The sequence below is a fragment of the Pararge aegeria genome, chromosome 23 (assembly GCF_905163445.1).
Source record: "Pararge aegeria chromosome 23, ilParAegt1.1, whole genome shotgun sequence".
NCBI lineage: Eukaryota > Metazoa > Arthropoda > Insecta > Lepidoptera > Nymphalidae > Pararge > Pararge aegeria.
The window spans coordinates 9,962,156-9,981,646 of NC_053202.1; the positions used below are offsets into that span (position 1 = coordinate 9,962,156).

At 36.5% G+C, this 19,491-nt stretch overlaps 1 protein-coding gene across 1 annotated transcript in view; it reads right to left on the reverse strand.

The window, feature by feature from the left end:
• LOC120634279 (T-cell leukemia homeobox protein 2) overlaps window positions 1-19,253 on the reverse strand; it is a 69,914-nt gene extending 50,661 nt beyond the window's left edge. Inside the window, exon 1 of the mRNA XM_039904768.1 lies at window positions 18,701-19,253. Within this exon, the coding sequence (XP_039760702.1) occupies window positions 18,701-19,253 (553 nt within the window). The remainder of the gene's footprint in view (window positions 1-18,700) is intronic.
• Between the last annotated feature and the right edge of the window lie 238 nt (window positions 19,254-19,491).

A 19,491-nucleotide genomic window follows, 5' to 3' on the forward strand; every position in this document is an offset into this window, starting at 1 on the left:
ACAGATCAGACAAGATTTTTAATCAGTTCCTACGCCGATTTTTAATCAGAAATAATAAATTCCAAATTGGTCTTGCCGGCAATCGAACCCGGGCTTTCGCTGGCGCTGTGCCATTTAGGTACATCATCATCACATCATGATTACGTATCTCGCGACAGACTTGCGACAGGCGTAAATCTTGCAATCACTGCTGTCAAACGTCACTTTTTTTATTTATTGCATGGAAAAGTGACATTTGACAGCAGTGTTTGCAAGATTTCGCGAGATACGTAATCCCTGCCGGTCTCCTCCTACAGGTGAGAAAAATTTGACATTAATAGACAGTTATTTATCTCGTTTAGCTAAAATTCTCTCTCATTGAAAGGAAATCTAAATAACTGGCCTTTTATTCCTCGAGCATAGCCGAATCCTGTTCAGCGAATGATCGCCTGAGAGACATAAAAGTTAATACTGATTCGAATGCTACTGTTTTAAAATCTACGTTTAAGTTTACAGGTAGATAGTTAGTTAGTTTGATAGTTTTCTTTTTTTCTACACAACAGTAGCATTCGAATCAGTATTAACTTTTATGTCTCCCAGGCGATCATTCGCTAAACAGGATTCGGCTATGCTCGAGGAATAAAAGGCCAATTCTCATATAATTCAATCCAATATTAGCACCAACAAAATAATATAAAATGGCGCATTTATTGTTACAAATGGCGGTAAGTAATAAAGTGGTTTTAAAACGTCAATTACTCGGCTATTAATCATGCCATTTAGTGATTGGGCGGCGAGCTACAAAGCCCGCTCAGTATATAAAATGCCTGCAGCGACAGGATGTTTGTTTGTGCATAGTTTTTTTTATTTTTTTATTTTTTAATAATCGACGGACCAGGCAGATGGCACAACTGATAGTAACTGGAACATCATCGCCTATAAACAGATCAACACTTCATTAAACAAATGACGCGAAGGTAGATTTTAAGATATTGGATAGAAGCAGGCGTTACTTTGCGGAAATCCATAATATATTATGAAAATTAAGCTTAATTTGCTATACTCCGCGAACAGCAGGAGAATCTGTATGGTGTAATTTAAAATTACTTCAATCCGTATACTCCACACCAAACAGATCCTCGACAATGTACCGTGTGTAATGTGTAATGTATGTAATGTTATGAATAATTGTTAAGAACTGAACAATTATTCAAATTCAAATTCAAATTCAAAATTTCTTTATTCATGTATTTCTTCATTCTTCCTATCACAGGCACTTATGAAGCGTTCATACATATTTGTTTACATAATTGTAACGGGATGGTGATAACTTCGTTCGCCAACTTAAATCTAAAGCTACGAGGGTTCCAAACGCGCCCTGGTCTAAGAAGAGCCCACAACAAACTTATTCATTGTAAAGTCAACATCTCCAGCAAGGCTAGCACGGGTGGGAGATGAAAATTATGTCCCCCGATTATATCTCCTGACAAGGAATATAATTAACGTGCCCACCTGCTAAATCACTGCAACATGGAATAGGAGAATTATACCCCCGTTTATTAATAAACATATATTATTTTGATATTATTTCCACTTATGCGCCAGAGCTCTGTGAGTTGATAAAGCTGTGGTAGAAGATAAATTTTTATCCTCCTGCCCGTGTTAGCCGTGCTGAGGATGCTCCGGTTTCGGAGCGAAATATGCGTAAAGAACAATAAGTAACAGATCCTCGGCAATGTACCCTTCATTGCCGAGGATCTGTTTGGTGTGGACTATACGGATTGAAGAAATTATAAATTACACCATACAGATTACCCTGCTGTTCGCTGAGTGTATCAAATTAAGCTTAATTTATATAATAGATTTTAAGATTAAATTTGTTCTGAAGTAATAAAACCTAGTCAAGTAATAAACGGCTGACTTTTCAAAGAAAAGAAATATAACTTTAATAAAAATATGTTATTAGACATCGCAGTTCTGTTTTCTTTTTACGGTGTTGGCAGCGCTGCCGCTTTGCAGGAAATATCAAGACGTCATGTTCGTTATTACCTACTGTTTGTAGTTTAATCCAATAAAATAATACCTAGTTGTTACACCTTTTGTACTGGTTCTGCTTCAAAATGTTATAAGACTACGTGTTATAACTATGTTATTATTCTTAGGGGTTATTTTTAACCCCGTTCATAATAACGACGGTGTGTTAGAACCTTAGAAGTTTCACGTGCCTGTGTGTGTGTGTGTGTGTTTGTGTGTGTGTGTGTGTGTGTGTGTGTGTGTGGGTGGGTGGGTGTGTGTGCGTGTTATGTGTTTATTGAAAGGTGAACTAGTCACTAGTGTTTTTAGCTAGATTAATCAAAGTTGGACCAAGAAAACCGCCTCCTCAAAACGGCGGGTAAAATATATTTTATCCACGACTCTTCTTCTTCTTTTGATTAATGGCTTTTCGTTAGTGCCAAAAGAACACAATGTACTTATCCACGACTTAAAGAGGGCTTGACTAGTAGGATTCCACTGTGACTGATTTGAAATGCAAGATGGCCACCACAAAATGGCGATATAATTTTTTTTCACTAGACCCGTAATATGGGTATCAAATGAAAATCTTTTACAATTCGGTACAATACAATACAATATTTAAAGTCGGTTGTTTCTAAATTTAAAATTTATTGTCATATACTGGTTCTGCTACAAAATATTGTTTACGGAAAATAAAAAGTGTGGTTTTATAATAATATATAAATTTATAACTGCCGTTTAGCAGCACCAATAGGCATGTAAGTATTGCCTGGATTATTTTTTTAATTTAAAAGTTTTTAGAATAAATCATTTTTAGAACTGAAACACAGTTTATACTAGTTCGTAGTCAACGAACAGCTGGATTGTTTTACAATAATTACAGATAGGTATTTACGATGTAAAATGTACCTCCCTAATAACTATAACCTATAAATATCATCATAATAATTTGATAATACATCTTAATAATTTGTGAAGCTCTTACATAATTTTAATTTTTATGTGTACAATATGTTAATGAATTAAATAATAATTAAAAAAAATTTTTAGGCTCAATATTGTCATACAAACAACGCGAACATTTAAATAAGTAATAATACAAAGTTTATTAACCGAAATTCACAAGTAGACTTAAAACTTATTATGGTGTAATCATAAATTCTTACGAATTAAACCGTACACCACCGTGCCGTCGACAAAAGGTAACCTAAGAAAATTTATTAATAATTTCATTAACACCTACCTACTCACTACATCAATCAAGATTTTACCTATAAATAAAAATTCCCTCAATATTAAAAAGTAGGTACATCGGTTAAATTTTAGAATTTAAAGTAATGTTGCTAATAAGCTGATTTAAATAAGAATTAGACACAACCGTCAAATCATTTATTCATAAATTGCAATCGACAAAAATCAAGTTTGAAATACAGATTTACGAAAAAAAAAAAATACATAAAACAATCAAGAAAATAATCGTTTTATTCGCGATTCGTGTTTGCGCCCGCGTAAAGGGCACTTTGACCTAAATTATATAAATTATAGACGTACAGGGCTCATTAAGAAAAATAATGGAATGATGCAAAACGTGCCGACTGAGAATTGAAACCAATTACTGAGGATTGTTTAGGATTCCGAATAAAGTTGCCTTGAAAGTCGGGTAGACTAAATGACAGTGTGAATCTCATCCTCGATAGCCTGCTGGCAGTGGCGTGCACAGGGTTATTGACCAGGGTATGCATAAAGCAGGTACATGGCATAAAATGTGAAAATTCCCCTCTAATATGAGTTATATAAAATAATTTGGGCAGTGCTTTTGTGCATGTATGAAGTGCACGCCACTGTCTGCTGGACTAGAGGCCTCTCCCAACGTGAAGGTTTACTCATAATCACCAGGCTGAGCAGACAGTCTAGTGATCTCAGTAAGTAGTTGATAGAATTGGCAACGAAGACGCTGCCCGTTCTCTTATAAACCATTTCCCCTCGTATAACACTGTATAATTCACAATTTTCTCTGGTCTGGTCTAGTGGGAGGCTTTGGGCGTGGCTAGTTACCACCTACCGTCCTACCGACAGAGATGTGCCGCTAAGCGATTTAGTGTTCCAGTGCGATATCGCGTAGAAAGCTATCTGAGGTATGACTATACTCCCTAACAGGTTAGCCCGCTACCATCTTAGACTGCGACATACCTACCGTCAGGTGAGATTGAACTCAAGGGCTAACTTGTAGCGGAACAAAAAAAAACACCCGAGGAAAGAGCCCCCCTCTTTCCTCGGGTGTTTATTTTTTTGGTGACAACTGCGTTCTGATCTGCCGTCACCACGCGGCACATATATAAATCTACACTAATTTTTATTTTTTTATCTAATTAGCGACCTCGCCTTTACACGGATGAAATGAAATGAAATATTAATTTTGCTGAATATGAGTAGTTATTAATGTTTATGATATAAAGTTCCAACATAAATGTGTGTGCACTTTTGAACACGCGTTAGAAGTTATACTTCTTTGGCGTAACAAGATAAAAATCTTTTCAAAAATTCTACGTTTGTAGTAGAAACGACACTAACAATAGAAAACAGGTAATGTTTGAATTATTGAAAGTCAAGTGTCAAACCTTTTTTAGAATAACTAAAATATTGATTAAAGCTAACTTCATGGTGTCGGGTCTTTGGATAGCCTAGGATATAAGATAGGCACAGCTTATTTTCGCAGTAATAAAACTAATATATATAATTTACAACTCTAATTTTTCTGTTAAGATACTAAAAATGTCATAGGTGATGAGAAAACTAACGGACGGTAGGTTATCGATAAAGTTGAATCTGAATTGACAACGATCAATATGCTGTTGATTTAATTAAGATAAATTTGTGGTGATAACGCAATAAACATGTAAAACAGTTCCCGTATCAAAATTTATATGGCCATTCGGAGATTGTAATCTGATATCTACTTACACGGTTTTGCGTTTTGTAGAAGAGAACAAGAAATAATTTTATTATTTAAAGGTTACAAAATTTAAAAAAAGTCCCACGACGTAAAAGACTTGTGACTTGTGGTGACGGAATATCAGAATCTGGTTTCCAACCCGGTGGTCAAGTCAATACAAACGGACCAAAAGTGCTTATGGAGTAGACGTCACTTGAAATAAATACATTTTCAATGTGATTTTCTTTAATACAGTTTTCAACAACCTTACCTTATGGGTGTAGTCCAAATAAATAAATAAAAAACATACTATATGTTGAAGATTCACGATACCTAAATTGATTAAGTAAATTAACAAATACTTTTGCGAGACCTTGTATCAAACAGTTGATTATTGTAATAAGGAAGTTATGTTTTAATAGTTGATAAGGTAGATATATTGGTTATTTGTATGAAAAATATAAGTTAGTTGCGAGACCTAATCTCCGATAAGTCTATTTAGAGTATATTTTATTAGTAATAAATATAGACGATTTATAGCTGTAAAATTAAACATAAGATTTATTTAAATTAAGCGGTCGATGCTTCCCCGTCACCAACCATACTGAAGCTGACCAATTTGTAAACAACCGCTTCACTCTTTATGTATCTCTATCTCTGTCTACTAATATTGCTATCTCTTTTACCTGTATTTGCATCCTTGTCTCATACTCTAATAAAGATACCGATATGCGCGCGCTTCTGTGAGCATAAAACCCCGCCTCACGCGGTCAAATCACGCACTTCACTCGCTGACTCTGAAGCGAACGCATCTCCGGTAAAACGACTACACCTTGTTGTTTTATTTCACTACTGTGGATTGGACTCGTCTACGATCCTCCACACTATATGATGATAATGAAAGTCTACATCAACTATTTGAATGTGTTTTTACGAACTAACAAAAAAAGTATCTCTCTTGTCAAATAATGGTCTCTCAATAAGTTCAAAGTTTATATAAAACGTTAGAAATAGCTTATAGAAAAATACTATTATAATATTAAGGATTACATGTTTGATAAAAAAGCTTGGGTATCGATTGCTCTAACTTCCTAGCTGAACATTATCTCGACTGTGAGATGGTGGAAAAAAAACCTGGCTAAGTTTGTTGTGGGCTCTTAACCCTCCTAGCTTTAGTTTTAATTTAACGAATGCAGTTGTCACCATCACCTAACACGAGTGTTAACATGTTAAATGTATGAACGCTTCATAAGTACCGGTAATAAGGTGTACATGAATTTGACTTTGAATTTAAGTTAAATAGTCTATCCGTGAATCCAGAGCTGGCAGGAACCTTGGCCAATTTAGTTTGGCTGTTCAAAGAGGCAATACTGCCAGTTTCTTAGGTTTAGTGGTTTCGAAGACAGAGGTTTTAAGTTTTCGTTTTACTTTTGTTTTAGTGCATAGGTTTTTTTTGTTCATAAATATTTTAGGGGTTACTCTCTATATAGGTTACTCTTTTATATTTATTTAAGGGTTTTAGGGGGTATTTAGGGGATTGGTGCAGTGGCGTGCACTGGGTTTCTAACCAGGGTATGCATACAGCAGGATAATTGCTTAAAATGGCAAAAAACCTCCTCCTTACTTAAACTATATAACTATGAGCTATATTTAAATTTTAGGGTAGGCAGTGCTTTTGTGCATGTATGAAGCGCACGCCACTGCGGATGTGTAAAAAGAATGAGAATTAAAAAAAAAATTATAAACCAAAAAATTTATAAAATATGGCATAATCGAAATTCTATTATGGCATAATATGCGGTCAATAGCTCAACATATCCATAAAACCAAATGAATAGTCGATTGATATTGATCAGGTGAAGATAAAATCAACGGATAAGATCTATGTAAATTTTACCCACATGTACTTATCTAAGCGAGGCGACCGGGAGTTTTCTTATCAGATGACAAAACGTGAACTACTAAACAATTCACGTCGTTTATTTTTAAATGCCAGTTTATTTTTAACACTGACTTCATAATTTGAATCTTTCGAGGGTTCCGTGCACGACGGTTTCTTCTTTTTATAGTAATAGCTAGCTTCTGCCCGCGACTTCGTCTGCGTGGACTTCAGAACTGGGTCCAATTGGGTCCGTGGCTTCGCTCGGGATCTACTTCAGGAATCGGGATAAAAGGTAACCTATGTCCTTTTTCATGTCAAAGGATGTAGCCTTTTGTAGCATGCCTAATTTCATCCAAATCCGTTCAGCCGTTTTCGCGTGATTGAGTAACAAACATCTACACATTAATAATAATATTACATAGTATTATTTCCAATCGTGCGCCAATATTCAGAGAGTTAATAAACCTGTGGGAGGAGGTAAAATATATTCCTTTCCCTGGGGGGAAAAATACCTCCGTCCTGCTCCTGCTAGCAGGGCGGATTACAGTGGGAGTAAGGAGAGACGTCAACACTAACAGCGCCTCCAGTGAGTCTCGGAACTCAACTTGGTGACATTTGGACTCTTGAGTTTGTTGGAATAGGGTTTACTCCATATACCCCCGTGACAATAGATAAGACCCACAAACGAAAATTTGTGGGAGTTGCCCTTCCAGCTTACATTTTCTCCAGTACCTACAATATGAGCACTTTCAAATAAAGAGTGAAAAGGCATCTTCTAGGCAAGCACGCTCCACCTTATGCTGCATTATCACTTATCATTAGGTGTGATTGCAGTCAAGCGTTTGTCTAAAACAAAAAAAACAAAAAAAAGAATTTACTCAATCGCGCATCAACTGTGTTAAAGATTGAAATACAATTCGGCTGTAACATTTTTAAAACTGGTCGTCGATAACGATCGATCGATAGTATAATTGGCTTGGATCTCGTAATGGCGTAGCCACTTCCGGTTCGCCATTATTACACTAGAGACCGCACGGTTTTACTTAACGCTTATTTAACATGGCTAAGCTCTCGGAAAGGCCGCCGTTGGCCGACGCGACGCAAAATACGGTGATAATACCACGGTGATTAAGGCTGCTTTTAGATGTCGCGTAAACTCTCGTTCGGCTTCCGCGCGTTTATCGCTTCTTAATTTTCTCATAACATCAAAAACAATTTCGCATTTATTGTACTGGTAAGGATATTATGCGATTGTACCGCTACTTTAGTATATTGCTAATGGCATTTATACTATCCGGATACAAAATATAAAAAAGACACCGCCAAAAGGGCCCCATCAATATATCCGACTCACGAAACCCGATGACACAATAAAATGATAGAGTTAGAGTCTTCACTTCCGCAAAAGAGACATTTGTTAGTTTCAAATTCAAATTAAAATTCAAAAATATTTTATTCATGTAGACCTTGTTACAGGCACTTATGAAGCGTTCATACAATTCACATGTTAGACTAATGTTAGTGATGGTGATAACTGTATTCGTTAACTTAAAACTAAAGCTAGGAGGGTTCCAAACGCGCCCTGGTCTAAGAAGAGCCCACAACGAACTTAGCCAGGTTTTTTTTTGTTATCACCATCTCACAGTCTAGTTAATGTTGAGCTATGAAGTTAGAGCAATTCATAGTCAAGCGTTTTTATGATACATGTAATCCTTTATATTATAATAGGATTTTTCTATAAGCTTACGTTTTATGTAAACTTTGAACTTATTGAGAGACATCTCAAGGATTTCATCTGGTAATTTGTTATAAAAAGATATACAATTACCCTTACATGAATTTCTAATTTTATGCAGCCTAGTAAACTGCACTACAAGTTTATTTTTACTTCTTAAATTAATATTCTTTACTCGTGACGTTACGGAGAAACTGGTTTGGCGATAGAAGTTGTATTTGAGAATGCTCGTGCATTTGATGCTCACTATAGGGTAGTAGGAAGCGGTGATAGCTCAGGGTAGGACTCCGACCTCACACTTTGGGGGCAGCCAGCATGCACCTCTCACTTTTCTAAGTTATGCGCATTTTACCAAAAGAAGCCATTGTTCCTTACGGTACCCTCATAGACTTCTATCCAAATATAAGACTGTAGCAGGCATGGGCCCAGAAGTTTTAAATAGGATACCAGGTAGCAGTGGCGTGCATTGGGTTTCTTACCAGGGTATGCATACACCAGGAAAATTGCATAAAACGGCACAAATTCTCCTCCTAATCGGGTTATATAAAATTTTAGGGTATGCAGTGCTTTTGTGCATGTATGGAGTGCACACCACTGCCAGGTAGTATAAGAGATGCACCAAATAATAATTTAGTCAGGAAAAAATGGAAGATTTGGCTTTTCGAGAAAGCTTTCTACAGTTATAATGAATTCTTGGAAAGTAAAACATTGTGAAAATTGACTTTACTTAATTGTTATTATAGAATAATATTAAAATGAATTTACGAATTCATATACATTTGCATGAGATAATTTATTATTTAGTAATTACTGTGTGACGTATAATATTAATATTTATGGATAAATGGCTATTGAGCAATTAAATATCACTTGTTTCTACGGTGAAGGAAAACATCGTGAGGAAACCTGCATGCCTGAGAGTGGAGTCCACGAATCTGCACTGGGCCTGCGTGGTTGGTCTTAACCCCTTCTCATTGTCGGAGGAGATCCATGCCCTGAAGTGGGCCGGTAATGGGTTGATATGATGATGATGATAGAGTAAGTAGTTATTGATAAATGAGTCCTGAACGGGGTGAGGGAAAATTTCACTAGGAAACCGATCATTTATTTCATTATGCGTAATATCCCTATTCCTACTAATATTATAAATGTCAATGTAAGTTTGTTTGTTACGCTTTCACGCAAAAACCACTTAACTGATCCTCATAAAACTTTGTATACATATTCTTGGAAGTGTTAGAAGTAATATAGGATACTTTTTATCCCGATATTAAGCTCGGTTCCTTTGGGAGAGGGGATGAAAGTATTTGACGATTTTACACCATAACTCCGACAAATTATAACCGATTTAAATAATTACTTTTGTACAATTGAGGTTATAATATGTATTTAATTTTGCCAAACTTTGTGTAGATCTGATGAATGTGGTTGGAGATAGAGGACAGAATTCCTGAGCAGACAGTAGCAAACCCCTCATATAGGGCCCACATATAAATAATTTGTCGAACAGACTTAGTTAGCTCTGCATCGTACGCGGTTAAAAAGATACGTAGTATAACAGATGTAGAAACTGCCAGGCTTGTGTACAACTTCATAGCTCAACTAGACTGTGAGATGGTAATAACAAAAAAAAAACCTTGTTGTTAAGTTGTGTTGTGGGTTCTTCCTAGACCAGGGCCCGTTTGGAACCCACCTAGCTTTAGTTTTAAGTTAATGAATGCAGTTATCACCATCACTAACATTAGTGTAAAATGTTAAATGTATGAACGCTTCATAAGTGCCTGTAATAAGGTCTACATGAATAAAACACTTTTGAATTTGAATTTGATATAGTTTTTATTATATTCTAGCTTTAGGTGCGTGGTAGATGTATATAAGACGAGTGCTAACTCGCCAACAAACTGGTTAACCAGTTTGGCGAGAATATTAATAGGCTACAACTGTGCATCTTAAAAAAATATTTAAAAAAAAGAGAGTTCTCCATAACGTTCTCACGGGCGTTTGAAGTCTACCAATCCGCACATGGCCAGCGTGGTGGGCTACGACCTACGCCTTAATAATTCTGAGAGAAAACCCGTGCCCTGTAGTTGGCCGGTAATGGGTCGTTAATGAAAAAGTTAAAATAAAAATAAATAAATATACTATGACAATACACACATCGCCATCTAGCCCCAAAGTAAGCGTAGCTTGTGTTATGGGTACTAAGACGACTGATGAATATTTTTATGAATAATATACATAAATACTTAGAATACACATATAAACACCCAGACACTGAAAAACATTCATGCTCATCACACAAACATTTTCCAGTTGTGGGAATCGAACCCACGGCCTTGGACTCAGAAAGCAGGGTCGCTGCAAACTGCGCCAATCGGCCGTCAAAGTTAGTCGTGATATAGATCCGTGGTCTAATAGGCAGCAGTGGCACGCACTCCATACATGCACAAAAGCACTGCATACCCTAGACTTTTTGTATGATTGATAATTGCGAAGGATTTTTCCATTTTATCGCACCTTCCTTCTTTATGCATACCCTGGTCAAAAACCCAGTGCACGCCACTGATAGGCAGTATATAAGTTAGTTACCTCTTAGAAATAATAGAAAGTAGGTACCTTGTAGAGCTGCCGATCATTTGCTATTATACGTAGTATAACAGATGTAGAAACTGCCAGGCTTGTGTACAACTTCATAGCTCAACTAGACTGTGAGATGGTAATAACAAAAAAAAAACCTTGTTGTTAAGTTGTGTTGTGGGTTCTTCCTAGACCAGGGCCCGTTTGGAACCCACCTAGCTTTAGTTTTAAGTTAATGAATGCAGTTATCACCATCACTAACATTAGTGTAAAATGTTAAATGTATGAACGCTTCATAAGTGCCTGTAATAAGGTCTACATGAATAAAACACTTTTGAATTTGAATTTGATATAGTTTTTATTATATTCTAGCTTTAGGTGCGTGGTAGATGTATATAAGACGAGTGCTAACTCGCCAACAAACTGGTTAACCAGTTTGGCGAGAATATTAATAGGCTACAACTGTGCATCTTAAAAAAAATATTTAAAAAAAAGAGAGTTCTCCATAACGTTCTCACGGGCGTTTGAAGTCTACCAATCCGCACATGGCCAGCGTGGTGGGCTACGACCTACGCCTTAATAATTCTGAGAGAAAACCCGTGCCCTGTAGTTGGCCGGTAATGGGTCGTTAATGAAAAAGTTAAAATAAAAATAAATAAATATACTATGACAATACACACATCGCCATCTAGCCCCAAAGTAAGCGTAGCTTGTGTTATGGGTACTAAGACGACTGATGAATATTTTTATGAATAATATACATAAATACTTAGAATACACATATAAACACCCAGACACTGAAAAACATTCATGCTCATCACACAAACATTTTCCAGTTGTGGGAATCGAACCCACGGCCTTGGACTCAGAAAGCAGGGTCGCTGCAAACTGCGCCAATCGGCCGTCAAAGTTAGTCGTGATATAGATCCGTGGTCTAATAGGCAGCAGTGGCACGCACTCCATACATGCACAAAAGCACTGCATACCCTAGACTTTTTGTATGATTGATAATTGCGAAGGATTTTTCCATTTTATCGCACCTTCCTTCTTTATGCATACCCTGGTCAAAAACCCAGTGCACGCCACTGATAGGCAGTATATAAGTTAGTTACCTCTTAGAAATAATAGAAAGTAGGTACCTTGTAGAGCTGCCGATCATTTGCTATTATTTGGAGCGTATCTAAATAGGACTGTTTCCGCCGATTTGCGGTCAGCTTTGTCACTTAGCGGTTTTTCTAAGCAGAAAGTAATCTGTGAAAAGGCTATTTGCTTACGTAAAGGATCTTGAAGTAAAGTATATCTTTATTAAATGATTTAAATTTATTTATTTTAAGTCGGTCTAATATAAGCACTGATAGCGCAGAAGCGGTGAAAGCGCAAATGAGCGGAGATCGACTTCCCTCTCAGGGGGCCGAGTTCGAATCCCAGCACACACCTCTAACTTTTTTTAAAGTTATTTGCGTTTTGAGTTATTTATTTATTCGTAAGACACACCAGCAATTCATTGTAACTAGATTCATAAAAAAATTAAATTATGTGTTAGAATTACAAATTCTGTCTAGTGCCATTACTATTATCAGTTACACCGGTCACATAATAAAAAATAAAAATTTAAATAAGTACATATTTAACTAAAAACGATTAAAATAATAATGTAAATATGAATTAAGCTATTATAACAGATTGATAAGTAATATTAAATTAAATTTAATTTAAATTTAAATTTAATAAAATTAGCTTCAACGGTGAAGGAAAACATCGTGTGGTAACCTACATGCCTGAGAGTTCTACATAATGTTCTCAAAGGGGTGCGGAGTCCACCAATCCGCACTAGGCCAGCGTGGTGGACTACGGCCTTAACCCTTTCTCATTGTGGGAGAAGACCTGTATGCTGTACTGGGTTAATGTGATTGAATATAAGCACTCTTAAAACGACAAGTTCTGATGCAGGCTATTGTTGGAAATGAATATTTATTAAAAAACAAAACTAAACAAACACCTAATTCACAAAAGTTATTAAACTCTACTTTCGATGTCCTAAATGTAGAGCAAAACAAAGGGACTTAAAAATTGGTCAGTTTGCGTCGAAAACATTGGAATAAAAAAAAAAAGCAAAAAAAGGAGCTGTCAAATTATTTTATTGGCGCTAAAATGACAAAGGTATCCTTTCGGCACACGCTACCCACCGTCTCAATTACTGAGTTGAAGCGCCGACATCCGCACTTCCTCAGAACCGGGTGGTCGCAAAAAACACCCATAATTGGGTGACTATTACAACTTCGGCAAAAGCGACGATGAACTGTGGCAGGGTTCCGCGGATAGAAGCTCTCAATTCGTATGCAAATTAGACCAATTTTTTACCTGACTGCGAAAGGAGTGTTATGTTTTTCGAGTGTATGTTTGTATATTTCTTCGGCAGGTCCTAGAGCCTAAACGGCTTGTGGTATTTTTATGTAAGTGGTGTCAATAGATTCGTCTTAGTCGTGAGAGTGATACTGCTATTGGTACATCAAAATTTAAAAAATAAGCCAGTTATCAAGTTATCAATCCTGCGACCTACCCCTGACAAGATCACAAAGCTAACCACTGTACCTATTGTTAGGTTTCGCGGGTAAAAGTAAATCATATGCAAAAAAAACACAGATATTCACCTAAGAACAGATAAATCATCATCATTTTATTTACATAGATAGATAGATAACCTGCACAAATTATTAAAGAGAAAATAAACGATCAAATAGAAAAAAAATATTTAATTTAGGTATTAATAAAAAAAAATAAAAATTCCTGACACAAAAAACTAACTAAATAAAATAACCGCCATTTTGCGGCGCCCATCTTGGTACGATTTTCATCAAACAAAGCTAAGAACACTCCCGACTACACCTTTCAAAAAAAAAAAACAATCAAAATCGGTTCATTCGTTTGGGAGCTAAGTTTCCACAAACAGACACACACACTCACAGTCATGCGAAACTTATAACACCCCGCCGATTTCGTTATAAAAGGCGAAGCTTATCCATATAATACAGATCTCTCTTGCTCTGGAATATGAGGAAGGTGTAATTATATCATAGTGATATAGGACGATCATCATCCTAGTCTTCTTATAGGATAGATCTAATACCTAAATATTTTTTTTATACACCACATAAAAAACAAGGATGATTTTTCAAAAAACATGTTTCCCTGTGATTTTCCTTGGCTGCAAATTGAGTAGGCAAGATATTATCATAGCTTTTCGTCTTCGCTCCGGACACATTCCACTAAACAGATTGGCGTTTATGCTCAAAAAGACTCCTCCCAATTGTCCAGACTGTGGTGTAGGGGAAGATGTATCTCACATTCTGATGGAATATGTCCGTAGCGAGGTTCAGAATAAAATGTTTGCTGATGTTTACATAAGTTTTATAAATAAATAAATATACTACGACAATACACACATCGACATCTAGCCCCAAAGTAAGCGTAGCTTGTGTTATGGGTACTAAGATGACTGATAAATATTTTTATGAATTATATATACATAAATACTTAGAAAATACATATAAACACCCTTATAACAACCACAAACGTTTTCCAGTTGTGGGAATCGAACCCACGGCCTTGGACTCAGAAAGCAGGGTCGCTGCCCTGTCAAACCCCAAAATTTTTGTCAAACCCCAAGTGTTTGTCAAAGTTTCTGAGGCCGTGAAATAATTATATACTTAATAGACTAGCGTACCCAGTCCGCTTCGCCGGGCTAGATTTTGCTTTATTTTATTTAAACTATAAACTTACATCATTAAATTTTTAATTTAAGTCATATAATATATTAAATCATTCATTTCTCTCCGTATTCATTCTCTTCTATTCTCTTCTCGAGCGGGTGAAGATCATTATCTATACCCATGTACACCCAACAATAGAATATCAATATTTATATAATAGACAAGCGTACCCAGCCCGCTTCGCCGGACTAGATTTTGCTTTATTTTATTTAAACTATAAACTTACATCATTAAATTTTTAATTTAAGTCTCATAATATATTAAATCATTTATTTCTCTCCGTTTTCATTCTCTTCTATTCTCTTCTCGAGCGGGTGAAGATTATCTATACCCATGTACACCCAACAAGAGAATATCATCATAGTAAATAAAAGCTGTATTTGACAGTTCAAAAATAGGGGTGCTCCGATCGTCACCAAACTTTACAGGATTACTCGCCAAGTCAATTCAGATTTGAAATCGGTCCAGCCGTTTCGGGGCCTATACGGAACATTACATACCCACTCACATTCTCTTTTATATAAATAGATTTAAGATTAATGTAGGTAGACGTAGAATAAGCTAGTTTGTAAAGTAGTAATTGTAGACCCACAAGAGCTAGTCACTGTAGTGACTCAGCTCTTTAAAAGAGATTAAAAAAAAAATTTAAATCAATTAAAGGGTATATTTATTTTCTCAGATTAGCCATTAAAAAGCATTTTTTGATGTGTCACATATTTGTACGTCGCACTTGTTAAGATGATGGTGTCTTAGGTCAGAATAATCTCATGTGTTCAAATACTAAGACGTGATTGAATTCGGCCTCAGTTTCGGGGCGACAGAGTTTTGCACATGGTTTAACCAGTTACTGTTTACTTGTATAAGAAAAACATGGTTATGAATAAAATGAATTTAATGAATTTTAAAATTCCCCTGGGACCATCTTTACGCAAAATATCATTACGCTCGGTGTAGTGGTAATTGTTTGCGCAAACATAGGTAAGAAACCGAATTCAAAATAAAAGTTCATTCAATTCAACTGGGCCTTCAAGAACTTTGGAACGTCAAGTCTGTCTGCTGTGCAAACAAACTTTCGTATTTATAATAAATTTAAGTAAGAACAGATAGTATGAAGTAGTTATAAAATATCATGGTTGAGGTAGGTAGATGCTTTGAATAAAATCTCTAGACTTTAAGATGTAAATGTACAGATAAATGTGTACCAATAATAGATATGAGATAAAGTTTAACTCAGAAGTTATCACCGCAGGACCACTCAATGATTCCGAAAAAAGGTTTTTTATAGTGGTAACAAATAAATTAGACGTAGTCGGGCGACGATCGGCGCGACAAATTACGGTGGCCGAGGCGCCTGCAATCTCGCCTCAAAAAGAACCCAAAAAAATAGATGTGTCACGCTAGGGCAAAAAAAAAACAATAATAGTCACGTGTTTCATTACTAATGCAAACCTTTATTGTTTTTTTTTAGTTGTTTACAAAATCACATATAATTGAATTCAAGTAGGTTTACTCTTAAAGTAGGTTCTTGAGCATTTGACGAACTCTCTGGTGCAGTCGTTTATGAGTAGGAGGCAATTTTGGAATTTATAATTTCTCAATGTTCTAGGTAAAGTAGATATATATTAGATTTAACTATCTTAAAGTAAAATCAAGTCTGTCAGTTTATAGAGACTCTACCACCGGTTTGGAAGGCAGATTCGATGGAGAAGCCAATTAACTAGCAAAAGCCTAAAAACTGCAGTTGCTGTTTTCAAACATCGTTTTAAATTTTTTAGAGTTGACGTTACCAAGTTGTGTTAACCGTACCCTATTACTAAAACGCCTGTCTGTCCGGCTGTCCGTCTACACGTCCGCGTGGATTGAATTGGATGCGTCAGGCTCCCAATAGAAAGCCTTGGCGATACTTTTATGTATTACGTCATGGAAATTTGCTTCTAGATTTACTTAATATAGAATAACATTTCATATTGACTTACCTAAACAACTAGCACAAAGAAAATTGCAAAATAATAAAAAAAAACATTTAATATTTTTATTGCGCGAGCAAAAATACGATTTGCATTCTACTTGAAAGAGATTTCTGTGTTCGAGATTAATTCAAGAAATAAGTATAAATCATTTGCATGCCCAAATAACTTTAACGTTGTTTTGCATGATTATTTATGCAACTGTAGATAGGTATGTACTATACCGACTTTTAACTCGGGGATTTTGTCACAGTAATCAAATTACCTATTGCAGATTGCAGCGATCCATCGCTTTATAATGGACCTCATAAGAAGGTTCAGAGTCACTCAGCGGGCGATAGTGATAGCATTGTTAGGATCTATACGCGATCAAACCAGAAGATCGGTAGAAGAAATAGGCATACGCATTTCCCGTGAAGTTTCATGTAGAAGCGTTTTCCGGATTATGGTCTTAGGATGAGCTCATAATGCTACAGATAATAAATAAGTAAGTGTTCTACACTAATATAACTGAATAATTACAAAACATTGCATAAAACTTTATTTTTATTGCGCGAGTAAAAATTAATTTGCATTCGACATAAAAAGATTTATGTGCTTGAGATTACTTTAAGAAATGAGTATAAAATATATGAATGTCAGAACTGACTTCGTTTTCTTGCATGATAATATATCTTTTTGGTTGTGTACCAACAGAATGCATGTTCTCTTTACCCGACTACGGCAAAGCAAAACCGTTATGGGGTAAACCGTTTATGGGGTACGCACGATACCCACCCCATAATACAAAACGGTTAATATGGTAACCCTCTCTGATTATCGGTTCCCTTAAAACTCCTAAACTTCTTATAGTAATTTGATAAATGAGTTATAGTTAGAACTTGTTCAACCTAGTCTACACATATGACATAACAAGAAATCAAATCAGAATACAGGGGTCGCCAACCCTTCTCTTCCCGCTGGTGTCGTACGAGGTGACTAAGGGAGTATGGGCACAGTGATCACCAACCCGTCTGCTCAGAAGTTTACCATAAAATGAGGAAAATTGGAAAAGTTTGTGAGCTAGCAACATTCCGCGGGTGTGAAGTGAGACGTGCGCAGGGCGTTTTCACTGGTGTTGGACACAATGCACTGCATGCAATAATGGCTGAGTGTGGATTCTGTATGTTTTAAATTCTGTGATCAAGGACTATCACCAATATCTTGAGGGTTCAGTATGTTTGTGCATTTGGCAAAAAATCTAACAGAAAATAAGGTTCAAAGTACGCAAATCCTTTTCAGAGGTATTAATTTACAGTAGTAAGTAAGTAGATCGTCATCATATCAACCCATTTCCGGCCAACTACCTAATGGACACGGGAATCCTCCAATAATGTCAAAGTCAAAGTCAAATATTTTTTTATTCAAATAGGCACATATATGGCACTTACGATGCGTACATTACATGTATGACATAGAAGTGAGTTGATTGCGATAAGCTCGTCTCGTCAATTTAAAACTGAAGCAACGAGGGTTCCAAACGCGCGCTGGTCTCAGAAGAAGACCAAGACAACAAACTTAACCGGTTGTTTTTTTTTGTTCATCATCTCACGATTTCATTTAAAAATATTAAAGAAGTAACATGGTTAGAGCAATAATTTACACCTAAGCATTTTTGTCGTTGACAGAGTCCTTAAAACTGTAACTTTACTATACGGTTGCACTGAGCACAGAGGACACTGCTGCCCGTACTCTGTTATATTGTAAAGATTTTATCGCTTGACTAAAATTGTATTGGTGCATCATGCTCAGCTAATAAAACTCCAAAACTATGCAAAAAATACAAAGTTAAAACTGACTTACCATTTAATCTGTCCTTCACAACCTGATGAGCGAACGCCGCTGCAGCCGCCTGCCTCATAGGATCCAGGGCTACGCCCCAAGCCCCCAGCGCTCCGAGAGCCCTGTGAGCTGGCACCCTCACAACCCCCGGGTTGCTGGGAAAATAGCCGCCCCCCAAAGTCAACCCAGGCCGCAGCAGTAAACTAGAGTTAGGGTAAAGTCCAGGATTGTGGCCAAAGTTCAGCGATAGGCTAGAGTCCTTCCCGTCATCTTTCGCACTTTCTGACTCAGTGTCTTGGTCACTCCTATCGTCACTTTCCCCGGAATTCCTACGTTTGTCTATATCCTCGAAATGTTTGCCCAGCAGCCGTGATATGCTGAATGGTAGATTTACTCTCTGTTGATGTGGATTATGAGTTTCGGTCATGTGATCATTCGGAGAGTCCCTGTACCTTTCGTTGAAGCAATCAGAGTCTCTATCTGAGCCAATGCTTCTGTCATACTGTCCAGAGAGTCTACTGTCAGAATCGACATTGATCTCCTCTTGATCATCATCCGAATGTAATGACGACATTTCTTTTTTATTAAAAAAAAACACTGCCACAGTTCAATTATAATTTGTCATTGTTTTTAATAGATAATATTTATTTGTAACACTTCAGTAACTGGGTTTGAGATTTTTGGTAATCTGGGCAAAGTTACGCGCGACCGTGTCAACAGACTGTGTAAGCAAAAACGAGCCAATCAGCTTTCCTCGCGAACGTGATAGTTTGACCGCGCAATCGCTACAACTATGCCTGTTGAGTGGAACA